General features: G+C 35.6%; 1 protein-coding gene across 2 annotated transcripts in view; it reads left to right on the top strand.

The window, feature by feature from the left end:
* The window catches only part of PSME4 (proteasome activator subunit 4), a 103,984-nt gene that overhangs the window by 46,910 nt on the left and 30,589 nt on the right, over window positions 1–26,485 (top strand). For both annotated transcript variants that reach the window (XM_087863397.1, XM_045787973.2), the window contains 18 exons: window positions 2,144–2,330; window positions 3,105–3,194; window positions 3,969–4,033; window positions 4,302–4,452; window positions 6,262–6,360; window positions 6,583–6,652; window positions 7,110–7,177; window positions 8,474–8,689; window positions 9,323–9,480; window positions 10,450–10,545; window positions 17,758–17,813; window positions 19,691–19,747; window positions 19,939–19,994; window positions 20,090–20,188; window positions 21,775–21,837; window positions 21,979–22,074; window positions 23,485–23,616; window positions 25,852–26,061. In XM_087863397.1, the coding sequence (XP_087719523.1) occupies window positions 2,144–2,330; window positions 3,105–3,194; window positions 3,969–4,033; window positions 4,302–4,452; window positions 6,262–6,360; window positions 6,583–6,652; window positions 7,110–7,177; window positions 8,474–8,689; window positions 9,323–9,480; window positions 10,450–10,545; window positions 17,758–17,813; window positions 19,691–19,747; window positions 19,939–19,994; window positions 20,090–20,188; window positions 21,775–21,837; window positions 21,979–22,074; window positions 23,485–23,616; window positions 25,852–26,061 (1,969 nt within the window). The remainder of the gene's footprint in view (window positions 1–2,143; window positions 2,331–3,104; window positions 3,195–3,968; window positions 4,034–4,301; window positions 4,453–6,261; window positions 6,361–6,582; window positions 6,653–7,109; window positions 7,178–8,473; window positions 8,690–9,322; window positions 9,481–10,449; window positions 10,546–17,757; window positions 17,814–19,690; window positions 19,748–19,938; window positions 19,995–20,089; window positions 20,189–21,774; window positions 21,838–21,978; window positions 22,075–23,484; window positions 23,617–25,851; window positions 26,062–26,485) is intronic.

Here is a 26,485-nt window from a genome sequence, read left to right as displayed (position 1 = left end):
CATTTTGTTTCATATGTTGAAATAGTCACAAAAATAGTTTTCCCTTTGCCTAGTTACTGTCACAATATAGGCCTCCTGTGGTTATATATTACTTAAGCTGTCTGTTAATTCCTCTGCTGCCTGAACTTGAGCTTTATGATTTCTCTCTTAATGTCTTACTCAAAAATAGAAGAAGAATGTTTGTTTTTAGGGCCCAGAAGGGTCTAACAGTTTGAGTTCCATAAAACCAGATTTTTCCACAATCCTTAGTGACAGAATGCAGGTGACAGCCTATTTTCTGACTTGAAATAGGATAACAGGGCACATTTGCTTGGCGACAGATTTCCTGTTAAAGGTCTTGACCAAAGTGGGGCTCCGTTATTTATAAATTTGAATTGCTTATGTTATCTTGCCCCGTCCTCTTTGCCATAAATATTCAAGTTAAGTTGTGCCTCATTTTCCAAACCTCTCCCTTTTCTGTATGCACTTTGTGGGCACGGAAACTCTTCCAGCACAGATAACTTAATTGGGAAATGAAACGGGGAAGTTGGGCAGTTTCTACTGTCTCAGCCCCCACTGTTCTTTGCTCTTTGGCCTCCATGTGGTAGCAGAAGCTAGCAGCTCAGTGATAGGTCCCTGGATGTTTCTTGTTGAGGAGAGACTTGCCTCTAAGGAGGGACTTCAGCTTCTTGCATAGTTAAAATTTTGAATTTTGGAGTGTTTTGGTATTTCTTGGCTTTCACTTTGTTTTGCCTTATTTTAATGTTTTCCAGCTGATGAATTACGAATAGTGAGATACATTTTTAGTAGAAGGAACAAAGCTTACAAATACAAGTAAATGATGAATCACTGAACTCTACCTCTGAAACTAATAATACGCTATATGTTAATTAATTGAATTTAAATTTAAATTAAGAAAATAAATACAAATAAAATTATCCAGCACATTTTTTTTTAGTTTTCAATTTTGGAACAAATTTAATAGTGTATTGAGTGATACATGCTTGGCCAAGAGAAATATTTTGAAGGTTTTTTTCTTTTATAAAAGCAAAAGTCCTCTGGGGCTCCAGGATGGCTCAGTTAAAATTAACTGAATTGGTTAAAAGTCCGATTCAGGTCATGATCTCAGGGTCGTGAGATTGAGCCCTGCCTTGGGCTTCATGCTTGGTGGGGAGCCTGCTTAAGATTTCCTCCCTCACTTGCTCGCTCTCCCTCCCTGTCTCTCTCCTTCTCTCCCTCTCTCCCCCCTACCTCTCCTTTTGCCCCTCCCCTGTGCATGTGTCGCCCCTGTGCTTGCTCTCTCTCTCTTCTAAAAAGAAAAAAAAACGAAAGTCCTTTAAAAAGTAAAAATGTAGAAAATAAATTAGGTCCTGAGTTTTCTATCTCCTAAGGACAGCCTCTGTTAAAGAGCTGATTTGCTTTCTTCACCTTTTAAAGCATGGGCTTGGTTGGTTTTTTATTCTGATCATAAATGTTCTTTCTTTTCCACGTAAAATGAAATTTTCCTTAGTTTTTCTGCATAAGAGAAATTCAGAATGACTGTGTTTTAGATTTTTTTCCCCTGTAGGAGAGATTCTTAAAAATGGAATTGCTGTGTGAAAGAATGAATGTTCTTGGCTTGTCTTTTACTTGCTGTTCAAATATTGTATTTATATTATTCTCCCTCGTTTATTCACTCTAGTTTCAGGAGTCTTCTCATGTGTTTCTAGAGCTAATTTCCAATTTTAAAATACCTGTCTTTTGAAAGGTGTAAAATAGGAGAAATTTCAGCATTGTAATAAAGATTGTTTTTCCGATAAAAGGGAAGAGTAGAGTAGTTGTCACTTGTTATTGCTGAATTCTAATAATTGCCGACCATTAGATTAGAATCAGTCATATTGGAATGTGGAAGTGAATTCATATGGCTGAAATAATGCATAATCTGCCAGTTTATGTTCTTTTCACTGTGGAATTTGCATGGAGAAAGGTGGTGAGGTGGCAGGGGCTTTGGGAAACACGTATCTTTCCTTTATGTGTGTGACTCAGTTAACTTTGAGAGCAGATAATTCACGCAAAATATTCTGCTGGCTACCAACAGGCAGTTTATGAATTTGGTAGGTTTAATGTATTGTGTATGTTTATCTGTGGTGGAACTTTTTTTTTTTTAATTCTGTTTAAACTGTAGAACGTATCCTGCACTAGAGACTCTAACAGAACCTCACCAGCTCACAGCTACTTTAAGTTGTGTAATTGGAGTAGCCCGCAGTTTGGTATCAGGGGGCAGATGGTTTCCTGAAGGTCCAACACACATGCTACCTCTGTTGATGAGAGCATTGCCTGGGGTAGACCCCAATGACTTCAGTAAATGCATGGTAAGCATATTTATTATTCTGTTTTGTGTCTGCGTTCTAATTGTGTGAATAGACATCCTTTTTAAGTTTTGTTCAAATGCTCTTTTAGAACACAATTCAATGTAAAATTTGTTAGTGGTAAAGGGTTATATCCGTCGATGCCCGAGTTTAGATCTGTGGATCGTTAGTTGACCTATATGTCATCCTTTGTAAGTCACTTGCCATAACCTGGATACATTTAATGATCATAAGATATTTTCAAAGCTCATTATATATTTACTGTATTTCTTGACCAGAGACATTAAAAAATCTTAGCATATGATCATTTGTACTTCCCTCTGTCTACACTGATGACAGGAGGCATGATAAAAGCTGGTGGGTGCAAAATGCCAGGTCCTGTTTTATACACGCATCTCCTGACTTAAAGCGTTGCTCACCTTTCCTCCTGCCCGATCCCACACTTTTGCTTTAGCATATTCTGTTTATCCTCAGTTAATGTTGCATCTTTAGGTGGGGGGCCAGTAACTTTTCATTGACAAAAAGTTGGAGAACGTTGTGCTTAAACCTAAGAAATAACTATGAAAATAAATTTAGTATAACTTCATTACTAAAGTAACAGCTGCTTAATTGTGAGGAACCTTAAAATGTTCAATTCTAAGTGAAAAATTTCCAGAAAGGTTATTGTGGGATTTCCCTCAAAATAATTTATTTGGGTACTTCATTGTAGCTTATGGGATACTTGTATTTTTGAACCATAGTTATAGTTACTGTTAAATTTTCTGCATCTTCCCGCAGATCACATTCCAGTTTATAGCAACATTTTCCACTCTGGTGCCTTTAGTAGATTGTTCATCTGTACTCCAAGAAAGAAATGACCTCACAGAAGTAAGGATGCTTTCTGCTTGTAAAAGGATTGGTTAACTGAGTTATAACTCTTACTGTAAATGCATAGTAATATTTGATAGTTTAAATACTAGTCGTTTAAAATTACTCTTTTGCGACAAAAATGATGTAAATGGAGGACCAGGTCATTGGTAAGATAGTCTGGCAGAGCACCCACCAAAGGACGTAGGTCAAAAATAGGCTATTTTGTAAACAACTGATATCCAGAGGTGTATTTCAGTATTTTGTCACTTTCAATTTTTTGGTAAGTGGAGATAGTGGTGTGGGGTTTTTTTTGTTTGTTGGTTGGTTTGGTTTGGTTTTGGTTTTTCTGGGGTTTTTTTGAGTTTAGGAATAAATTTGTGGAGGGGCTTGACCTCCAATGAACAGAAATTTTCTTCATTACGGACTGGTTCTTTTGGAATTATTTTCTTTATTGTAAGCATGTTTCTACTTGACTATTGTCATTTGGATGTTCAAGTAGTAGGAGAGAACCCTGTATATATACCAGAAGCTTGAAAACTGTAGATGATAAAGATGGCTGTTTGACTTCTGTTTTGGGCCCTTGTAACATATGTTAATTACTTTTTACTTTGGTTCCTGTAGAGTAGTATATTGAGTTATTCTAAATTGATATGCAGTTATGGTGCTATTTCTCACCATACTCAGTATAATAATACAGTGTTAAATCTATTTTGTAGACCATAATTGAGTTTTAGTAGTTCCAAGAAAAATCAAGGACTATTTTTAATTTTTCTCCACATTGAAATGTCATAGGTGGAACGAGAACTTTGTTCAGCCACAGCTGAATTTGAGGATTTCGTCTTACAATTTATGGACAGGTGAGTTTGCACCCCAGACCTGCCCTTTATTAGACGTTCAGAGAGATAACTGGCCTGTCCCAACAACTTCATCTCTCTGCATTGCAACCTGTACATAGCCACTATCTCTGGACTGAGCACCTGAAGTTAAAGAAGACAGTTGATAGCCATGCCCAAATTGAATAGCTATCATTTGAATAGGCATGATGGTGGAGACTTATGTAATCATCATCAAAAACATGAAACTAGCTTTTAGTTGCTAAACTTATACTTTCTTTGGATTATTTAGATGTTTTGGACTTATAGAAAGTAGCACATTGGAGCAAACAAGAGAAGAGACGGAAACTGAGAAAATGACTCACTTGGAGAGTTTGGTCGAATTAGGTCTGTCTTCTACGTTTAGTACAATCCTCACACAATGTTCCAAAGAAATATTTATGGTAAGAGTCGCGTTGCTGCAAAAAATTAAATCCCAGTCTTGTAGGGTTTTTTTGTGGGTGTTTTAAAAATTGAAGTTACTTAGGTATTATGCCATTTATCCTTTTTTTTCAACTAAACTTTGAGAAAGATAAACAGTGGATTCTCATTATATTCGCTAATTTCATATTTGCAAATTAATCAGCTTGCTAAAATTTATTTGTAATCCCCAAGTCAGTACTCACGGCACTCTTGTGCAGATGTATAAATGTGGCAAAAAATGTGAGTCACGTATGTTCCTGGCTGAGGTTTGAATAAGGTACCATGCTCTGCCTTCTTGTTTCAGCTCTGATGTAAACACGCTCTTGTGTCTACCTCGTGCCAGGTTTTCCACATCGTATGCTTTTTGTTGGAGATTTTGCTGTTTAAAATGGCCCACAAGAGTAGTGCTGCAGTACTGTCTAGTGTTGCAAGCGTAAGAGAATTGTGATGTGCCTCCCAGAAAACAACATGTTTTAGATAAGCTTTATTCAGGCGTGAGTTATAGTGCTGTTGGCTGAGTTCAGTGTTAATGAATCAACAATATATATTAAATACACATAAAACAAAATAACAAAATATTATCAGTTTATGAAAACGTAAGCAGAGACTTGTAGTAACTTAATCTTGTATTTCCCCAAGGAAGAGTGATTCGGTATTTGCTAATTCAGTGCTCACAGCAACTTTAGAGAATATACTACATACAACAAGAATCAACTGTACTGTTTAATCAATTAAATACTGTTTGGGAGAAAAGTTTTGGAATTTGTTTATGCCATCACATAGTAGAAATTAAATCCTAACTATAAAAATCTGGCAAGCTATAATGAATGGGAATTGGTGTGTCCTCATAAGACACACTGTAAACATTCCCTTACTCAGTATTGGTTGCCACTTGTTTTATACAGTGTGGTCTTTAAGACCAGACTTTACTTTCATTTTTGTTTCTTCTCCCTTCATCTGAGATTATGACTCTTCAATATGTTTATCCTGTTTAAAAGTTAAACTGCTGGGGTGCCTGGGTGGCACAGTGGTTAAGCGTCTGCCTTCAGCTCAGGGTGTAATCCCGGCGTTACGGGATCGAGCCCCACATCAGGCTCTTCCGCTATGGGCCTGCTTCTTCCTCTCCCACTCCCCCTGCTTATGTTCCCTCTCTCGCTGGCTGTCTCTCTCTGTCGAATAAATAAATAAAATCTTCAAAAAAAAAAAAGTTAAACTGCTTTACAGCTGCATGAAATATTTTCTGAGAGTATGTTAGTATAAAGAAATGAACGTAAACACTTGTTTAGCCAAAATCTTTTGAAAGGAGTTGTGGATTAAGGATCCTGAAAAATATAAACGTCTAGAGCTCTTTCTTTCATTTAGTAATTAAGTTGAAATTCTGGGGCATGATTGTAAAAATAGACTGCTTCAGGTCTTTTAGAATAGAGATAAATGTTTCTAGTTTGTAGCTGTCAAAATGACAAAGTCTAAATATTAGATAATCCAGAACCTCCCTTTGTGATATTGGATAGTTTGCATTTGCTTCCAGCAGCTGTAGTTTTGTGTTTAATGTTTCCATAGCAAATAAAATCTTGTGCCTAAAACGCACATTAGGGTCTTGAGCAAAGATTGTTCGTAGATCTTGATATAACATTAATAAGCAGATCTTTATAAAATTCAGATGGTTAAGAATTTCCTGCTTGGTTATTTTTAGTTTTAGTCTGACTCTCGTTTTCTTTTATGTTTCATAAGATGTTTAAATTTCTTAAAAATGCTGATAAGACCTTTTCACTTCTTACATATCTTAACAGGTGGCCCTTCAGAAGGTTTTTAATTTTTCTGTTTCGCATATATTTGAAACAAGAGTAGCAGGCCGCATGGTGGCAGACATGTGCCGTGCTGCTGTAAAGGTGAGTTTGGGGTTTTTGGACTGATAAATTAATGAATCAATAGCCAACAGGTTTATATGGTTAATTATTTTATATATGCTTGTTATACTTTTAAAATACATCGTTCTTTCAGTAGCAGCTTATAACCCTTACTTGCCTCTGAAAATAGTGTCAGGGTATACTTTGTGACTGTTGAATATTCATGGCCTTCCAAAAAACTTACTTATACAAATATGTTTTCAGTGCTGCCCAGAGGAGTCCTTGAAGTTATTTGTTCCTCACTGCTGCAGTGTTATAACTCAGCTTACAATGAGTAAGTCATAAGGTTCTTATTCTGTATTTATACTTTTAGGTAAAAAAATATTTTCTTTGTTTCTAGAACTCTGTTGATGAAAATAGGTTCTATAAGCTACGGAATATTTTAATTTTGTAGTTTGGGGCAGGGATTGCTCGAATTAAGGTATCATCCAGGTGACAGTGAAGAAATTTTGCTTTATTAAGTTAATAGTTTCATACATGCAAGCACCATGTAGAGGTTGCCATAAAACAGTACCAGTCAATTTGTGAGATGTGGAGAGGCAGGCATCCTGATTTGATGTGTTTATTTTCTTGAAAATTGAATTTTCACCTCCCCTGGAGCAAGTTTAGCTTCATGAAAAAGGAGTAAGACCTTTTCTCAGCATTTAGAGATACTGAAGACAAATACTAAAAATGATGCGTTTAGTTGGATGCATCGTTCTTTTTCCGTGATACTGTTTTGCCATTTGTAGACGATGATGTATTAAATGAAGAAGAGCTGGATAAGGAGTTGCTGTGGAGTCTTCAACTTTTGTCTGAGGTATTGTAAGTCTTTGTAAGAAAGAAATATTACTGTGAAAATGATGGCTTGGTTTTAGAATTTATTTATTTTTTTTTTTAAAGATTTTATTTATTTATTCAACAGAGATAGAGACAGCCAGCGAGAGAGAGAACACAAGCAGGGGGAGTGGGAGAGGAAGAAGCAGGCTCATAGAGGAAGAGCCTGATGTGGGGCTCGATCCCGGATCTCCGGGATCACGCCCTGAGCCGAAGGCAGGCGCTTAACTGCTGTGCCACCCAGGCGCCCCTAGAATTTATTTTTTTTAACTGACTTTAAAAAATATGAAAAGTCTCTTTTTTTTAAAGATTTTTATTTATTATTTTATTTGAGAGTGAGCATAGGAGAGCGCAAGGAGGGGGAGGGGCAGAGGGAGAAGCAGGGAGCCTGACGTGGTCACTTCCAAGACCCCGGGATCATGACCTGAACTGAAGGCACCCGTTTAACCAACTGAGCCACCCAGGTGTCCCATGTTTGCTTGTTTGTTTTTTTGTTTTTGTTTTGTTCTTGTTTTTGTTTTGAGTGGAGCGTGGAGCCCAGTGAAGGGCTTGAACTCACAACCCTGAGATCAGGACCTTAGCTGAGATCAAGAGTTCAGACCTTTAACCAACTGAGCCACCCAGGCACCCCAAAGATCTATTTATTTATTTAAGTAATCTCTACACCCAGTGTGGGGCTTGAACTCATGACCCCAGGATTAGGAGTCGCATGCTCTACTGACTGAGCCAACCAGGTCCCCTGATACTGAAGAGTCTCAAGTTTTAGATTTTCTTAATACAACTACAGAAAGCCAGATAATGGCATTTTCTTGCAAGGGGGTCTGATAATTGTTGATGGCTTCACGTGCAGTGGTGTACTTTTTACTGATTAATTCTGATATCAGTAACTCATTAATTGAAAATTTTATCAGATTTCGCAATTCCTTTCTCTCTCTCTCTCTCTCTCCATTCTAAATTTGGCTATCATTCAGACTTCATTTTCCTTTATGGGTTGGTTCACCAACAAACAGAGAGTTCCAATTTAGTTTTATCTCTTTGAAGAGAGAGATTCTTTGAAAAGGATGGTACTATGGCACATGAGGGTCTGAATTCAGAGAATGTGTTTTGATCTTTAAAAAGAATTGTAAGAATATACTTAAAACGACAATTCTAAAATGAATTAAAGTCATTTTAAGAAACATTTTAGGCTACTTGAGTAGCTAAACATTGTCCACTACGTTAATTATTGATTCTTAATCTTTTCACCAAAATGTCTTCAACTGTTTTCTTCCTCTTTTAGATTACTCGAGTGGATGGGAAGAAGTTGCTTCTTTATAGGGAGCAGCTTGTAAAGATTCTCCAAAGAACCCTGCATCTAACCTGTAAGCAGGGTTACACTCTGTCTTGTAACCTTTTGCATCACCTCCTCCGTTCTACTACACTCATCTACCCGACAGAGTACTGCAGTGTGCCGGGGGGCTTTGACAAACCTCCTTCTGAATACTTTCCGATCAAGGCAAGCGTTTTCAATAATTAAGAATTCAAGTACATATTGAGTTATTTTTCTAAGGATCCAGAGTGGGGGGTTTTTGTGTTGTGTATGAAGTTGTCACTTCTTTATTTTTAAAGTAGATTATTAAAATTATTGGAATGTTTTAAACTTGTAAAGTGTAACATAGCACAGAAGCAGCCTAGTTTTTTTCTTTTCTGTTTGTATATGAAGTGGGTTGGTATGCTCTGCGTAACTTGTATATTCCAAATGATTTTATTGGGAAGCTCAAGTAGCTTTACATAAGGTTACTGTTACTCTTATAGTAAACTTGTATTTGAGTGGCTCTTCAGGGAAACCTTTTTCTGGACTGAGAATGAAGGGGTAATGAGTTTTTAATGCCTGTTTTTTAGAGAGAGAGGGAGACAGGGTGGGGAGGGGCAGAGAGAGAATCTTAAGCTGGCTCTATGCCCTTTGTGAGCCAGACATGGGACTTGATCTCACAGCCCTGAGAGAGCACAACCAACTGAGCCACCCAGGCGCCCCTTCCTGGAAGACCTTTTTAAGTTACATGTACATGTTTTTGTTTGTTTGTTTGTTTGTGTTTGTTTTTGTTTTTTCCATTTCTCAACTTGCTGAATAAATGCTATTCTTTTCTAGGACTGGGGTAAACCAGGGGACTTGTGGAATCTGGGCATCCAGTGGCATGTTCCTTCTTCAGAAGAAGTGGCTTTTGCCTTCTATCTTTTGGACTCTTTTCTTCAGCCTGAGCTCATCAAACTCCAGCAGTATAGTGATGGAGAACTTGAAATGTCTAGGTTAGTTTTCTTTCAAAAACATTTAGTGTTGTGTGGTAGCAGACTGAGAAAAATCTTTTTGTGTCTTTTGCTTTCTCTATGGCATATCCGATGTATCATTTTCAGTGTGTGTTTATATCTGCCATATATATAATTAGAAAACCATTTAATAATGTAGCATTGTATAACAGATTTTGTCGTGATATTTAAACCTTTTAAATAGAAAAACTCATTTTTTTTCCTAGTCTGCTTTTGTGACTTTTGCTTAGCAGTTTCACTTGTGCATCTTTTGGGAAGTATCCGGAAATGCTTGTTTTTCTAGATTCAGATTAGGTTTTGGGGGGGGTTGTTTGTTTTTGTAATTCATATTATTGAATTAATGTTACTTAGTGAACTATCTCTATGAGATTTTTTTTTCTTTCCTAGGAGGCTTTAACAAAAAATAGTTAACGATCATTAGACTTTTACAGATCTCCGGAAGTTCCTAAAATAATAGTAAGAAAATTACTATGTGTGAAATACCAGGAAATTTTAATAAGCAAATTCAGTAGGAATGGTTTGGAGGAGGAAAGAAGTACAACTGATGGTGTCTGAACTGCTTTTTGGAGTAAATGTTTAGCTAGTCCATTTTCAAAAGATGGAGTATGCTGGAAGAGCTTCAGTGATACTGTTTTCCTTTTTTGTTAGTGGTAGCGATCTTTGAGTACATAGGTGATTATGTTCAGAATTGATTCCCAAAGGGCAGTCAGTTGCTGTTATTTCTGATTATTTAGAGCCTGTTTAATCGTAAGTAGGTGTGTATTGTATTACCAGTATATTTATTACCTTGTATGTTTCAGTGGGTAAACTGAAGATATTTGCCATTTCTTGGCCTTAGTTTTGTATATCCCCACTTAAGGCTCTTGTACTTCACCCTAGACTCTCCAAGGCCTTTTGTTAGACAGGGATTTGGAGTTTTCTAAAATATGAAAATGCCTGTATCTTTTCCAGAGATGATGTTCTACAGAGTCTGACTATAGTGCACAACTGTTTAATTGGCTCAGGAAACCTCCTACCTCCATTGAAAGGAGAGCCGGTTACTAACTTGTAAGTAAAAATAACTACTTACATATTTTGCTGTTTTGCCATTTGGCATGTATTTTAAGTCTTAGTCGCATAATGAGTCACTGGTTTTGTTATTGGTGTTGTTTCTGTATCACTTTAACCTTTTTGTCATTGTTAGGCCAAAAATACCTGAGGCAGAATTGAGGTCTGTAAACTTCATGGCTTTAATCAGATTTTCACGTGGTACCAGGCTAGGATAATTTTGAATGTTAATCAGTTTAAAAATATCAATACTAAGTTCATCCTTTAGTTTCTAAGTTAAGATAAATGCGCTTTTTTAAAAAAAAGAAAAAGAAAAATCAGTGTTCATTAGGGATTTTATAGGAAAAATCTCCATGTTTTTTACATAAAAATTTGTTGACCGTTACTTTGAGCTTTTAAGTTGTACTAAGTTGCTTTTATGAATTTAAGTGCTTTTCAAACTATTAACAATTTTGAATGAATGCCTTGATTTATCTGTTGTTAATGCAGTCATTTAAGTTGAAAAAAAATTGAGCTTGAATGAAATCAGCAATATGTAACTTGAGTGAGCTCAGTTATTTAGTAGTGAGATGCTAGTTTCAGGCCTAGTTTCAGTGTACTGCCATAGATCGTTTTCTCTCAACATCATCATCTCATTGCTGAGCAAGTTCATGAAAATCACATAAAAACGAGTAAGTAACCCCTGCCTCCTCAAAAAACACAAAGGGAAGAATTGTTTGTTGATTTGCAACAAAAATCTTAAAAACTTCAAGGAGTGGTTTTAAAATGTGGCTTTCTTGTCTTTCCCATATTTTGTATAATCATTGTTTGGAGTCATACTTTCTCATGATTCCCACTTCACTCTAAAAACTGTTTCTAGGCATTGAACTTTAGATCGCTCATTAGATTTGAGAGGGAGAAGTAGGGTCATCTCAGGTAAGGAAATCTGTTTTAAGTTTGTCTAGGAATTTGCTGAGTTCTTCGCAAGCACTTTTGGTTTTCATCAGTATTATAGTTTGATTTAGGGGCAGTTTTACCAAAATTGATCTTCGTTAAGAGAGGTTGATTTTAAACGTTATTTAAAAATGAGAGACTTACAGAAATGGTTTTGATTTTCCTGGTGATCTTAACAGTGTATATAATATAGTAAGAATTAAACTCTTATGGCATACTGAAAACCTACTTCATACATAACAGATTTATAACATTCAGTAAATTTAGTTCTGCCTGAACATGTTGACTGAGAAATGGTAACTTAATCCAATAAGAGCCAAAGCATGTATCTTCTGTATATATGATTAGAAGATTTTTAGTTTTGAGTGATCCTTAGGACTCCATGCTGAAGGGTCCACTCAGGAGGGTGAGAGGTTTCTGTTGCGGTTCATATCAGTATGAACATATTTACGTCATGTGCACTACACTAGTGAGTTAAGCAAGGTCTTTATCACTTTGAAGTAAAAGTGCATCAGGACACAAGTTCCTTACATTTGGTTATAATAAAACCATTAGGTTTGTAAATAATGAAATGCATTGTTAATAAGGAAAAGAATACTGTGTTATAAACATTTTATGAATGCCATGGAATAAAAATAGGTAGACTGTTTGCCTATATTGTTAGACATAAGCTTTAAAATTGATCCTGAGTATCCTTCGTAGGTTTTTCCCAGAAAAGTCGAGAAGGAAATCTAATTTAGACTGCGGAAGGTTTTGTGTTTCAGAATTTTCACGTTGAGAGTGAAAATTTAATATAATAAGACATAATGAAGTAATAATACAGAATTACATTTACTATAAATATATAATGTTCATATATTTTAAAAACTTTTTTTAAAGTATGAAATTTTTCTGGTATATTTAATAATACATAATAAAATACAGAACGAAAACTTCAGTTGTTTTAATCATCGAATGATACACATTTTTAGGACTCTTCTTATATAGTTACATCTAGGCAGGGATAATGATTATAGAAAGTAGAATCAAAGATTAATGAGCAGCCCTTTGCCTTTGAATCACCAAAGAGGCGATTTATAAAGTCTTTCCTGGACTTTTAAATAATTCTTACCAGAATCCTTTCCTTTAAAACCAATTTCTAACTGATATCTCCTTCATCTGAAATCTTAACTTATTTTTACATTTCTTTGTATAACATTTCAATTTTTTTTGCAGATAGCAAATTAGTTCTTACTAAAGTATCATAAAATAAAGTTAGCTTTTTAAATTTTAGAAATGCCTATTCTAATATAGGTCTATAATAGTTAAAATTTCTAAAGGTAATTGATTTGAAAAAGCTAATCGGGTGCCTGGCTGACTTAGAGGAGCATGTGACTCTTGATCCTCGGAATCATGAGTTCGAGCCCCATGCGGGTATAGAGATTACTTAAATAAATAAAACTTGAAAAAAAGAAAAAACTAATCAAATAATTTTAACTGACGGTGCCATTGTTCTGTGATAATAAATCATACATCCTAGTGTGAAGAAAGAATATGTGTAGCATAATTCTGGAAGATTATTAGCAGCAGGTCTCCATAAGAAACAGAGTAAAATATACCAGGTGGGAGAGAAAAGGAGGCATGTAATTGTGACAAGTTCATTAGTTAGTGTAATAATGCCTAAGGTGCCTGAGGAAGTCACTCTTTTTAATAACAATTTGGCTGTGGTATTGTGGGACATTATGTATTTTCTGAAATACCAGACCAGTTTGTGGAAGCACGTAGCAACTCAGTTTTCTTTAAAATTAGTCTTAAATTTTTCTTACGTATAAATCTCAATTAGGTAAAAACACTCTAGCTGCTTAATTTTTTTGGTCAGATCTTTCATTATTAACTTTGCCTTGCACATGTATTAATAGTATTTGTCTTCTGGAAAATTACAATAATGAGAAACTGGAAACTTGGTTCAGTTCTGAGTTTTCCTATTAAAAAAATCTAATTTAGTTCCTAATAGAATATATGGCATAGTCTTAGAATCCCATTGTTCAGATAAATGACTACTAAATGTGCAAACCAGTTTTCTGTGCATTGTATTAGAGACTGACAAAATATAAAAACTTTGGTGAGTTGAACGTCTTAAGTAGAAAGTAAATGATGTACCTCATGGTATCTTCATTGTACTTTTTTGGCCTTTGGCAATGGAGGGTTACTAAATATCTTGTTGTATATATAATAAATTTTACTGTCTCAAAGGATGGGTAAAATAGGGTCCCTTGAGGGTAATTAAGTGTAAATTTCTGTAGTACAATTTGAATTTTTGGCAGTTTGGTCAGATACCAAGGTTGCTGAATTAATCTTAAAATGGAACTTCTCTATTTTGCTGTTGGAACCTTTAGTTAATGATTTAATAGAAATATGTGTGGTATAGTTTATACTCCTAGTTCTACCTTTATAGATGTGGAAGTTGGATTATGTCTTTGCAGGGTCATACAGGATTGGACACTTGCCTTTAATCCTGAAATCGTCATTAATTTCTCCTTTTGCAGTCCACTCTTTATAATCTTTTAGGTCTAACCAGCTATCACAGGATGCAAAAAACTAACATCTGTAAAAACAGGGTTACTCAAGGTAGAGGAGTCATCATTTTTCATCTCCGATATTTCTTCTTTACTTTGTGCCCCATTCCTCTTGATAGATCTGTTAAGCCATTCTTAGGTAAATCATTCTTAGGATCTCAGCTTATACTAACTTCTCAGGCAAAGAAAACTTCATAGTTAAGGTCTAAGAGTTGAGACCATTTCATTAATATGTGAAAGGATGTGTTGTTCTGCGATGAGGGGCAGGGCTAGCTAACCTCTCTTGGCACCTCCAGGAAACTACCCAGCTCTGCTGGGGGAGCTGCACACAGAAAAGGAAACAGTTACTACTCCACGGTGAGTAACCCTGTTTTCTCCTTATTTCACCTTCTGACTGTTTTCATTGATTTTTTTAAAAGCTTGTGTGTCAGACATGGAAATAGTTCTTATGCTCAGAGTTAATTTTAAACCTAGCAACCTTTTGTTCACATGGTAGAGTAAGAGCCAGCTTTTCATTTGTGTTTATAGCTATTATTGATGCCTAGGATTGAATTGGATAACAGAACACAGAAATAGGCCAATTTTTTCTTGTGAAACACTTGTAACCTTGAATGGAAAACAAAATCTGTTAGTATTAGTGGCTTGGTTTTATACCTTTTATGTTTGCTGTCTCCGGGTGGGGGGGTTATTGGGAAGAGTAGGCTGTTCTTCCAGCTGTAGACAAGAAGTATTGTTTGCATTTGTTTCATGACAGTTCACATAGCCTTCGTTTGCATATTGGATTTGCATTGTATATTTCGTTTTTATGTTATTAGTCATTTCTTCCTTTTTCATCATCCTTTCTCTCCCACCAGTGATTATTTTCATAGTTCTGCTCTAATCAAATCTGGAGAAGATTGCCATCTAGTGGTACAAATAGCATTAGCTGTCAAAAACTTGTAGGTTTTGGGGGGTTTGTTTTGTTTTGTTTTGTTTTGTTTTTTTTGGTGGTACAAATTTTGAACACCTTTTGCTATAAATTAGGTGGCCTGGTGCTGTCTAGTGCTTTGAAGCTGATTTAACTTTATTATTGTATAAATGGTATTATTTAAAGTGTGTTGCATAGGAATTGTTAGAATTTTATTTAGTTCCTGAGGTAAAATTACTACTGTTTGTAATGAGAAAAATGAATTTCACTTGTAGTGGAGCAATGATGGTATTTGATTTAAATTCTATATATTGCTACTATAGCTTATATCTGTAAGTGTCGATGGCACTTTAAATATGTTCATTTAAGATTCTGTGCATAACTAAAAGTGACGAGCAGTTTTAAGTATCAAAATATAGGGCAACACACATAAACTTAGTGTGGCCACAAAAAGATACAATCATAAAGTCTTACTTGGGTACTGGATAGAGATTTCTTTTAGAAAATATTCTTCTAAAGCCCAGAGGAAATATTTAGTATAAATATGTATTTATACTTGCTGAGAAACATTTAGTGTAAAACCTGTCAGTCCAATCAGAGTTTAATTAATTTGTTAGGGAAGAAGGGATCTATTAAAACTGAATCTTAGATAAATAAACATAAAAGGACTTTGTGATGGATAAAACAAATAAAGCTGAAATAGATGTCTAACCAGATGCCTTTTGTGCACTTGAGATAGTGAAAGATGTGTGTTTTAATTCGCATTTCAAAAGGAAAGCCTAAGCTGGGGGTTTATCTAAATGTACTTCTTAATACTTCAAAATCCCATATAGGTTAGAGATATTTTAAAACACTTGTAAATCAGCGCTAATATTTCTTCAGATTTTCTGGTAGGGAAACATTTCAGAGCGACATGAATTTTAAAATAAGCATCAAGTCTCTTAGATGAGACTCGCTTTTAAATATGATTACAGTGTTAATAATACTGGTATTACTAGAGTCAGAAAGGCATATAAGCAAAACATGTCAAATTCCCAACTGATAGTCTTATTTACTTGATAGGGTTTTATGTGTCTGTATACACAAATACACGCACAGACACACACACACAGTAAAAATTCAGAAGAGCTTTCTGTAGTGGTCACTTTTTATGTTGTTTGTAAGAACAATTTTATGACTAATTAAAATGCATGCTTGGTTCAATATTATTTGGTACTAGGTAGAGACTGGATAAGGTACAATAGTATTCTTAACTTTACACAACTACTGATGTTTACAGCAGCAGTGAGGAGACATCAACTCTCGTGATAGCTCATGGCAAGCATTTTCCTGTGCTATAATAGGGAAGGAAGGATGAGTGGGTGGGGTAAAGGTCTTATGCTTTATGCTTGTTACTGTTTGAGCACAGTCTTTTTCTCTTTGGTGGTGAAATCTAATTTCAGTAGAGATGTTGGACTCCTTGAAGTTCATTGTAAAGAAATCTGATTTTATTTTTAACTAGATTTTGGATACATATATATTAATCATAAACAATTTTACAGAATGCTCAAGTGTGCAAGATGTTGCCAAAGGCTGAAGCTTTATAGAATGTAAACCAAATTTTACGAATTTGAATTTGAACTTCAAAGTCTCTGAAAAGCAAATTAGTATTTTATATTATTAAATATAACCATTCTTTGTTTATACTCTGTAGGCTTGGTTTGAAACACGAGACAGTATCGTTGCCATCCTAGGTCCTAGATTATGGTGAGGAACGTAGTTAAATAATTGGCAGTTTAGTAATCTTAATATTATTACCCATTTAGATGAATCAAAGAATTCATAACTATCAAATACTAAGATAGAGATAACTTGCTTAATTCAACTTAAAAAAATACAATATAGATGAGGGTATGTTGATTTAAAAATAGTTTTTTCTTCATTACAAGTGCTGTGTAGTTCATGAGTGATGAGTAATCAATCACTATAAAATTTCTATTTATAACTAATTTTGTATTGGATAAGCTTACCCCATGTTTCCTTGGCATTTGTGCCTGTGTTCTTCCTCTTAGAAAGTATTATCTTTCTGTTTATAAAAAGTTGTTGATACTGTATTTTGAAATGTTGAAAATTACATTTTTCATTGAAGAAAATTTAGATTTCAGAAATGAAGGTTCGTATTCCCTAGTAAAATCTGTCCTTACATACCTTAAAAGTGACTTTAATTGTTTAATGAGTTTAGCTGGGTCTGGTTCTGTTAACATAATTCTTTGTGGCAGATCTTTAATTAGGAAATGCAGTGTTTTTATAGCTGATCGTCTTCAAAAGAAAGTAATGGCATTTTAACTGCAGGTGTTAGGAGAGATCAGTTTGGGTGGTTTTAAGAGGAGGGGTAATGATTATTTAAAGAAGTTTGTCTACTATTATTCTATAATAAAATTTGACTTGAGTTTTTGGTGTCCGGTTTTAACCTTTATTATACCATTATAATGCCGACTTTTCTTTGTATAAATGTATATAAAAGTTTATCATCAGATTTAGGCTTTTACACTTGAATATTGAATATTATTATTATTACGTTTGTTTGGGTGGTGAATTTCCCCCATAAAGTATTAAATTTAATTAGCGTTTTCTTTAAGATGAATAATACTGTCCTTACTGAAACAGATAGCATTACTCTTCGGAAGGACAGAGTAGAGAGCTGAAGTATTGAAAATGAGAAATCTGTTTGTTAAAAAAGAGCATCATCTTTTTTAAGCATTCTAGCAATGACACTTTTCCCTTTAATCATTCTTATTGGTATTATTAATAAATGCAAGCACTCTTGTTTTTATACAGGGTACCAAGTATGGTGTCCTTGGAAGAGACAAAGTTGTATACTGGACTTGAATATGGTATGTAAATTTTAATCTGAGTAAATCTTGTATGGACAGTTTTTGTCAATTATTCTACAAGAGTTAAAAATGGTCAGAGAAAGACAAATACCATATGATTTCATTCATATGTGGAATTTAAGAAACAAAACAGATGAAGGAAAAATAAAATAAAGTAAGATGAAATTGTAGGGGGAGGCAAATCGAAAGAGACACTGAACTCCAGGAAACAAACTGAGGGTTGCTGGAGTGGAAGTGGGTGGGGGAAAGGGGTAACTGGGTGATGGGCATTAAGGAGGGCACTTGATATAATGAGCACTGGGTGTTATATGCAACTGATGAATCACTAAATTCTACCCTGGTAACTAATAATATAGTATATGTTAACTAAATTGAATTTAAGGAGTTAAAAAAACTTAATACAGCCACTCTGGAGAACAGTATGGAGGTTCCTCAAAAAGTTAAAAATAGAGCTTCCCTGCAACCCAGCAATTGTACTGCTGGGTATTTGCCCCAAAGATACAAACATAGTGATCCAAGGGGACACCTGCCCCCCAATGTTTATAGCAGCAATGTCCACAATAGCCAAACTGTGGAAAGAGCCCAGATGTCCATTGACAGATGAATGGATAAAGAAGATGTTATACACACACACACACATATACAGTGGAATATTAGTCAGCCACAAAAATATTAAATCTTGCCATTTGCAACGATGTGGATGGAACTAGAGGGTATTATGCTAAGCGAAATGACTCAAGAGAGAGAAATATATAATTTCACTCGTATGGAATTTAAGAAACAAAGCGGAGGATCGTGGGGAAGGGAGGGAAAAATAAAATAAAATGACATCAGAAAGGGAGACAAACCATAAGAGACTCTTAACTATAGGAAATAAACAGGGTTGCTGGAGGGAGGTGGGTGGTGGGGGGATGGGGTAACTGGGTGATAGGCATTAAGGAGGGCACGTGATGTAGTGAGCGCTGGGTATTATATGCAACTGATGAATCAGTGAACTCTACCTCTGAAACAAATAATACACTATATGTTAAGTAATTGAATTTAACTAAAGTAAAATTCTTTCAAAAAGAGTTAAAATGGAATAATATGTAGTTAGAATTTTCCTAGTCTTTTTCATATATAAAATGAGTATTGGTTAATAACATAGTAACTATCTTTGCTTTTCCTGGAGAAACTGGAATATTATGTATACAAAGAATAGCCAATAAAAGGTAGAAACTGGACCAGGTAAATAAATATTTGGATGTTTTCTGTGTGCAGAGGCAGATTTTCATATATCCTCATGGTCATTTATGTTTAGAATTATTTTAGAACTGATACATTATACTGGATGTGAATGTGGGAATATTATGATCTTCATTCTATCTTTGTGTCTTTCTGTCATAGTGAATTAAATTTCATATAAATATGTAAAACAATGTGTTAATTTATTGTTCTGAATCTAACATTAATAAAGATTTAGCACATTTCCTTATTGTTGGATTAACAGTAGAATTAATTGCATACATTAATTGCTAAGGTGTAATTTTTGTTTGTTTGTTTTGGGTCACCCATAACCAATTAAAGAATCCTTTGCACTTATGATCTCTAATTAGTGAATAGAGACTTTGAAATATTGGCAAAGTTTTTTTTTTTCCTCCCTCCTCTTTGCCTGCCCAAGAAAGTTTTATAAGCAGGTCTTTTTAAATGTGAAGGTTTTAAAAATTATTCTGTATCATACCTAGACACTAAGCCAACTATGATAAAGACAGACCCACTTGGTTTTTTTCCTGGATACATGATTTATTCTTGACATGAACTGTTGATACAAGTAAGCTTCAGCAGCTGGGGAGCATTCAGTATGTCTAAAATGCCTTGTCTCATTTTTTAAAAAATAGATCTATCCAGAGAGAACCACCGAGAAGCAATTGCTAGGGTCATAAGGAAACTTCTTAGTAAGTACATATATGCATTTAACTTACTTTTACTAATAAATATTTAGGAATTTTATAGCATTTAAATTCTGAATAGTGAGAATATCAGGCAGTGTTTTTTTCTTGATCTAATAGATTCTTTTAACTGATACATCAGGACTCCTGTAGTAATTCAAAATATTTTAATCAAAATCCTTTTTCTTCTATTATAGACCACATACTTAACAATTCAGAAGATGATACCAAGTCTTTGTTTCTTATCATAAAGGTACAATTATCCTTTAATATCCTTTCATGATTATTAATGTGACAAGTTTTGACATGATGGCTTGTAAATACAAAATTTGAAATTCTTTGACACAGATTATTGGAGACCTCTTGCAGTTCCAAGGATCTCACAAGCATGAATTTGACTCCCGTTGGAAAAGCTTTAACCTAGTAAAGAAATCAATGGAAAACCGGGTCAGTATTTTCACCTAAAAACTCTGAATTATATTTTTTAAATCTGTATAATACTGTCATAGTCACCTGATTTAGGGATTGTTCAGCATACAGAGGAAGTTTCCCTGTAAGTAAAAATAGATTTTCAAATATGATATCACAGTATAATCAAAAGAATCCTGGGAAAATGTTTTCCTCCTACAAACTCTTCTGTGAGTTTCCAGGAGAGGGTCTGAACTCTCATTGGGAATTTGGAGTGTGAATGTGGCAGGCTGCCTTGTAAGAACTTGAGGGAATAAAAAGTAGGAGGTATTGTCCATAGGCATGGATTTAAAGCATCTCACTTTATGGAGATCTTAGAAAAATACCTCTTTGTGTCTAGGAGAAGTCAGTACAAGCTTCTCAGGAGCATGGAAGAAAGAATACTTGAGCCAGCCATTTGATGTTGATAGCAGTGTTCCATAGGAGACTTTTCTGGGAGTCTAAAAAGGTTGTAGGAGTTTATTGTTTAGGCAAGGGTCACTGCGTATCTTTGAGGGAATGGCGTGTAAAAGGGCAGGGAGACATACAAACATGGCATGCGGTAGGGAACAGTGGCTATAGGGCAGGAATTGCAGGAGGCAACTAGGTCGTTTATTGTTTGTATTTTGGGTTTTGTTTTTTTAAGTTTATTTATTTATTTAAGTAATCTCTGCCCCCAGTGTGGGGCTGGAACTCACCGACCCCGAGATCAAGAGTCGCATGCCTTTCCAACTGAGCCAGCCGGGCACTCCCAGGTTGTTTATAATTTTATCCCCAGAAAGTGCTTCAGTTTTATATTCAGCATGGAGGAGTCATCAGAAGTTCTGAAGTAGATCTGATTTGAATATTGGAAAGATCCGTCTTTAATTCAATGACTTTTGAAAAGTTCTGTCACCACTGTGGAAAAAAAACAGTAGTCGGAGATTGAGACTGGAAGCAGGGAGGGTAGTTAAACTATTACAGTAGTCCAGCTGGAAAAACACAGCCTGAATCAAGTCACTGGCATTGGGATGGAAATCGGGTGTTTTGAAAAAGAAGAATTTGTAGAGACTTGATGGCTTCAGTGAGAGAAGGTGTGAAAGAGGAGCAGTCTCTGAGTTCCAGATATCTGCCTCTAGTGACCGGTAGAAGATGGGGTGGTAGGGGAGAGCATAAAAGATAATTTTTAGAAAAGTAAAAGATACTATATTGTCTAATAAACATACACAGTTCCCTGGAAAGGCTATTTATAAATGTAACAGAGTCAAGCAATTTTCTTAGTAGTCTCCTTTTGTACTTTCAGTATTTGACTGAATAAGGACCAGCTCAGTACCTCTCCCATGCATAGATCCATTAATAAACTACCAGAGAAAAACAGGGTGTTGGATGAGCTATTTAGAGAGGATATGTCTACTATTAGCCATAAAATTAATTGAAATACTATCTTTTAATGTAAGCCTGATCACTTTAGAATAAATGAAATACCTCCAGTACCCACCAGCCCAGCGTGAACCTTTACTGAACTAATTTTTCAGTAGGGAATTCGGGGGAACCCATGGGTGCAGTCAATTGGGGAATGTTGAAGTGTCTTTCTCTTTGTTTTTTAGCTCCATGGGAAAAAACAACATATCAGAGCACTGTTGATTGACAGAGTAATGTTGCAGCATGAGGTAAATCTCTTTAAAATCATGATGACTTTTAATGACAGTTTTCCAGATGAATATGTAAATATTTGTGTTAGTTCATAATTAAATAAACTTTTTAGTAATAAAAACTTGGATATTTGATTTTACATTGTTTTCTTTTCGTAGCTACGGACACTGACTGTTGAGGGTTGTGAATACAAAAGGATACATCAAGATATGATTCGAGATCTTCTCCGTTTATCTACAAGTTCATACAGTCAGGTAAGGCTCGTCCCCTTTGCTTGCCTCCCCTGCCCCACTTTCCTTTTTTATTACAGTGCAATCTAAATAGCTCCATTTCAAATACAAGGAAGTTTAAATAATTTATTGGTGGGGCGCCTGGGTGGTTCATTTGGTTGAACATCCGACTCTTGATTTCACCTCAGGTCTTTATCTCGGGGTGGTGAGTTTAAGCCCTGCGTGGAGCCTGCTTACAATAATAATAATAATAATAATAATAATAATAATAATGATGATGACTTATTGGCATAGAAAGCACCTTTCAGACTGCAAATATTTTCAAGCTAATTTTAGTAGTCTTTTAAAAATGTTATTTTTACTGTTTGTTATTGCTTCTCAGATTTTTTTTTTAAATACAGAGTTGATAGATAGCACTAGTGTAATGTTGCTGCCGCTGAAGTCACGCGCTGAACGCCAGTCCTGAGGGCTGATAACTCCTCCTAGATGCTATGCTTGGGTTTCAGCAGCCTGCTACCATATGAATCAGTGGGGTCCATCCTTTAAGTAGCATAGGACCAGGAGATGATCTCTAAGCACAGAGAACTGGAAAAGCAAAATTCATGAGTAGCTGATTCTTTTGTCTTTATAAAATAGTGTAAGTTAGGACACTAGTCTCTAACTCAAAGATTTCACCTAAAGAGTTTGAAATACATACAGTTTGTCACTTTTACTATAATTGGTTATTCATTACAGTTTAGTTCATGGGTTATAATTTTATACTGGATCTTTTGTTCGGGTTCAAAACATACGGGCTCTACCTACAGTTTGCATTGAAAAGGTGAAGTTGTTCTGTGTTTTAGAAAGTCTTTGATTTTCTTTGTAAATACAATAGAAAATCGAACTCTTCTCATCAAAAGTAACTCCGAATAGAAAGTTTAGTCTACTGATTGTGTTGTAGGACAAATGCATGTCAGTTCTATTCAGTCTTTCCTTTATCAAAAATATTTGAACCAGGGGCGTCTGGGTGGCACAGTCGTTAAGCGTCTGCCTTCGGCTCAGGGCGTGATCCCAGCGTTCTGGGATCGAGCCCCACATCAGCCTTCTCAGCTAGGAGCCTGCTTCTTCCTCTCCCACTCCCCCTGCTTGTGTTCCCTCTCTCGCTGGCTGTCTCTCTCTGTGTCAAATAAATAAATAAATAAGTGAATAAATAAATAAAATCTTTTAAAAAAAATTTTGAACCACACCTAAACCATGGATGTGGTTGGTGGTAATGTGCTTTCCTTTTGGTAAAAAGATAATCATTTACTTGTTTTTGTTAAGGTATGTACTTTGATACTTTTTCTGTTACAACAATATTTAAATTATCATTTTGTTCTTAGCAATTTATTTGGAAACTTTCTGTAGTTTGTCTACTATATAATAAAAGTCCCTTGTTAATAATACTTTCTTCAGGTCAGAAACAAGGCTCAGCAAACATTTTTTGCTGCCTTGGGCGCATATAACTTCTGTTGCAGAGATATCATTCCCCTGGTTTTGGAGTTCTTACGGCCTGATCGACAAGATGTCACACAACAGCAGTTTAAGGTACAGGGTTCTTTGTGTTTTGTTTTGTTTTTATTATGAAAATTTTCAGATGTACAGAAAGTTGAAAGAATTTTACCATAAACATCCATATCTCCACCACTCAGATTCTGTATTCACTATTTTGCTATATTTGCGCATATAAATAAATACATTTGCTTATATTTATCTACATCTTATTTTATTTCGTATTTCAAAATAAATTGAAGACATCAGTACCCTACAGCTTTAAATAGTCTTTTTTTTTTTTTTTTTGCTCCCTAATTATTTACTCTTACCCATGTTTATGATTGGTGTTACGATGGAGAAAATATAGGCTGCAGGAGTTGAGCACCAGTGGATGGAGAGCTTAGCTGGCCTGTAGGAGAGGGGCGTGAAAGACCAGAAGGTTTAGAGTAATGTGAACAGCACATTGGAAGGCCTGAGACAGGAAAAAATATAATAAGTCTGAGTAACTGAGTGAGAGCTTGTATGAGTAGCAGAAGGAAGGAAATGACGGAAGATAAGAAAAACAGTGTATCTCACAGGGGTGCAGGAGAGTATAGGTGAAACATAATGCTTATGCTATCAGACAGAAGTAGGTTGAAAGTGATTTAGGAGGGAGAATTGATAAGATTTGGTGGTTGAATGTGAAGGGACTGAAAAAAGGGGAGGTATCAAAATTATTAAGGTTCTGGATTGTACAGCTGGTTATTGGGTACATCAGAGAGGGAGAGAAAATTACTTTGTTTAGACAAGTTATATTTGAAGTATTTCCTATAAATTAAGAGGCAATGTTAAGTAGATATTTAGATATTCACCACAACACATCATTTCAGTGTGTGTTGATGATAACTGAAGTCTTTGGGCAGGGGTAAGAGAGCATAGGAGGAGAGTGAGAATAGAAAGAGGACCAGGGGGGCAAGTGTTCAGAAAAGTCCATTAGGACCCTGTGAAGAAGAAGTAACCAAGAAGGGAAAGATCAGAAAGATACCAGATAAAGGAGTTACAGAAGCCAAGGAGAGCTCTTTCCCGGAGAGAAGGGAGACTTAATAGTAACAGTTGCTTTCTGGAGAGAATTAAGATGACAACTAAACATGTTCTTGAAGTTGACTTGTAAGACAGGTCAACAAACTTGGGCTCAGTTTCTTACTTTAGTAAGGAAAGTTGGGTCGGAACACAGCCACGTCCCTTCCTTTATGTATTTTGTCTATGGCTGCTTTCGTGCTATAAGAGCATTGATCAGTAGTTGCAACAGACACCATATGGCCAAATATTTGCTATTGGACCCTTTATAGAAAAAAATTTGCTGACCTCCAATGTAGATGTATAATTCAAGATGCTGTGGAATGTCTGACTCTTAGGGTGGTATGTTGTTGACCATGTTGGGAGTGGTTTAAAACGGACACAGATTGGTCAAGTAAGATAAAAATTGAAAAACGTCTGTTAGGTCAATAAAATCAAAGTTACCAGCGACCTTATGAGAACCTATAAAGAGGAGTAGAGCACATAGTGGGTAAGAATTGAGTTAGTGTGGGGCACCTGGGTGGCTCAGTTGGTTGGGCATCTGCCTTCGACTCAGGTCATGATCCCGAAGTCCCGGGGTTGAGCCCCACATCAGGCTCCCTGCTCAGCGCAGGAGTCTGCTTCTCCCTCTGCCCCGAGCCCCACCCTCATGCTCTCTCTCTCACTCTCTCTCTCAAATAAATAAATAAAATCTTTAAAAAAAAAAAAAAAAGAATTAGGGTGAATGTTTAGAAAATAACATAAAACTCTTTTCATTAAAATGGGGTATCATTCTGGTTAATTGAGCCTTTATGAGTAAAAAGCATACAGTATAATTAAGTAACCTGGTTTCAGTGTACTTAAAACAGTCAGATTTTAGAAATTATCCCAAACATGCCCCTAAAATGCTGAGTGGCAAATGTTTATAGCCTTTGTGATATAATTGTAGTAGAAGAGAATTGAAGTGGAAACTATATCCTTAAAAACAACAGCCTTAAATTTCTGTATTATCTTAATCATAGCTGTTCTTTGAGCTACTCCTGTATTAGATGATTTAGGGAAAATATTACTGGATGACACTTAAATGTTGAATTCGGGTTTCTGAACGTAACATGTTAAATGTGTGAGCCTGTTTTACTAACCAGTATCAAGTACTTAAAGAATCAGTGTTTAGTACATTTAAAAAGATGTAAGTGAATTGGCTGCAACTAAACAGTGCCTCTTATTCCCTCTATTAATTTTTTTTCCCTGCAGGGTGCCTTGTATTGTCTCCTTGGAAATCACAGTGGTGTGTGTTTGGCAAACCTTCATGATTGGGACTGTATTGTACAGACTTGGCCAGCAATTGTTTCTTCCGGACTTAGCAAAGCAATGTCCCTGGAAAAGCCATCAATAGTGAGACTGTTTGATGATCTTGCAGAAAAGATTCATCGGCAATATGAAACAATTGGCTTGGATTTCTCAGTGAGCAAAACCATTTTTTTTTTAATTCAAATTTTAGTTGAAATTAATACTAGATTTCTGTTTGTACTTTAGTAATCACCATGAATTTGGAGCATGGCCATAAGAGAGCTGGGTTGTTTTCTACCAAGAGGCAACAAAGGGTTATTATGCTTTTGCATTTACCGTGATTGTCTGTGTATCTATCCATGGCCTCATTTTTTGAAGAGTTGATTATATCTTAGGAGGTCACTCTTACCCGCTGAATTCACAAAAGCTTGACCATAAGGTTCATAATTTATAGTGACGAAAATTAGAATTAGATGATTTGACAAATGAGAAAGTGAAGAACACCCATATCAGTGGTGCTTGTCTGCTGAGACGGAGGAGATGCGGACGTACACACCCACCGTAACTGAGGATGGACGAAAGTGGTGTGGGTGTGAGT

Source organism: Ursus americanus, chromosome 7 (genome assembly GCF_024610735.1).
Source record: "Ursus americanus isolate L20-20 chromosome 7, mUrsAme1.1.p, whole genome shotgun sequence".
Taxonomy (NCBI): Eukaryota; Metazoa; Chordata; class Mammalia; order Carnivora; family Ursidae; genus Ursus; species Ursus americanus.
The sequence above is the reverse complement of the archived record's forward strand: the minus strand, read 5'-3'. Positions and strand labels throughout refer to the sequence as shown.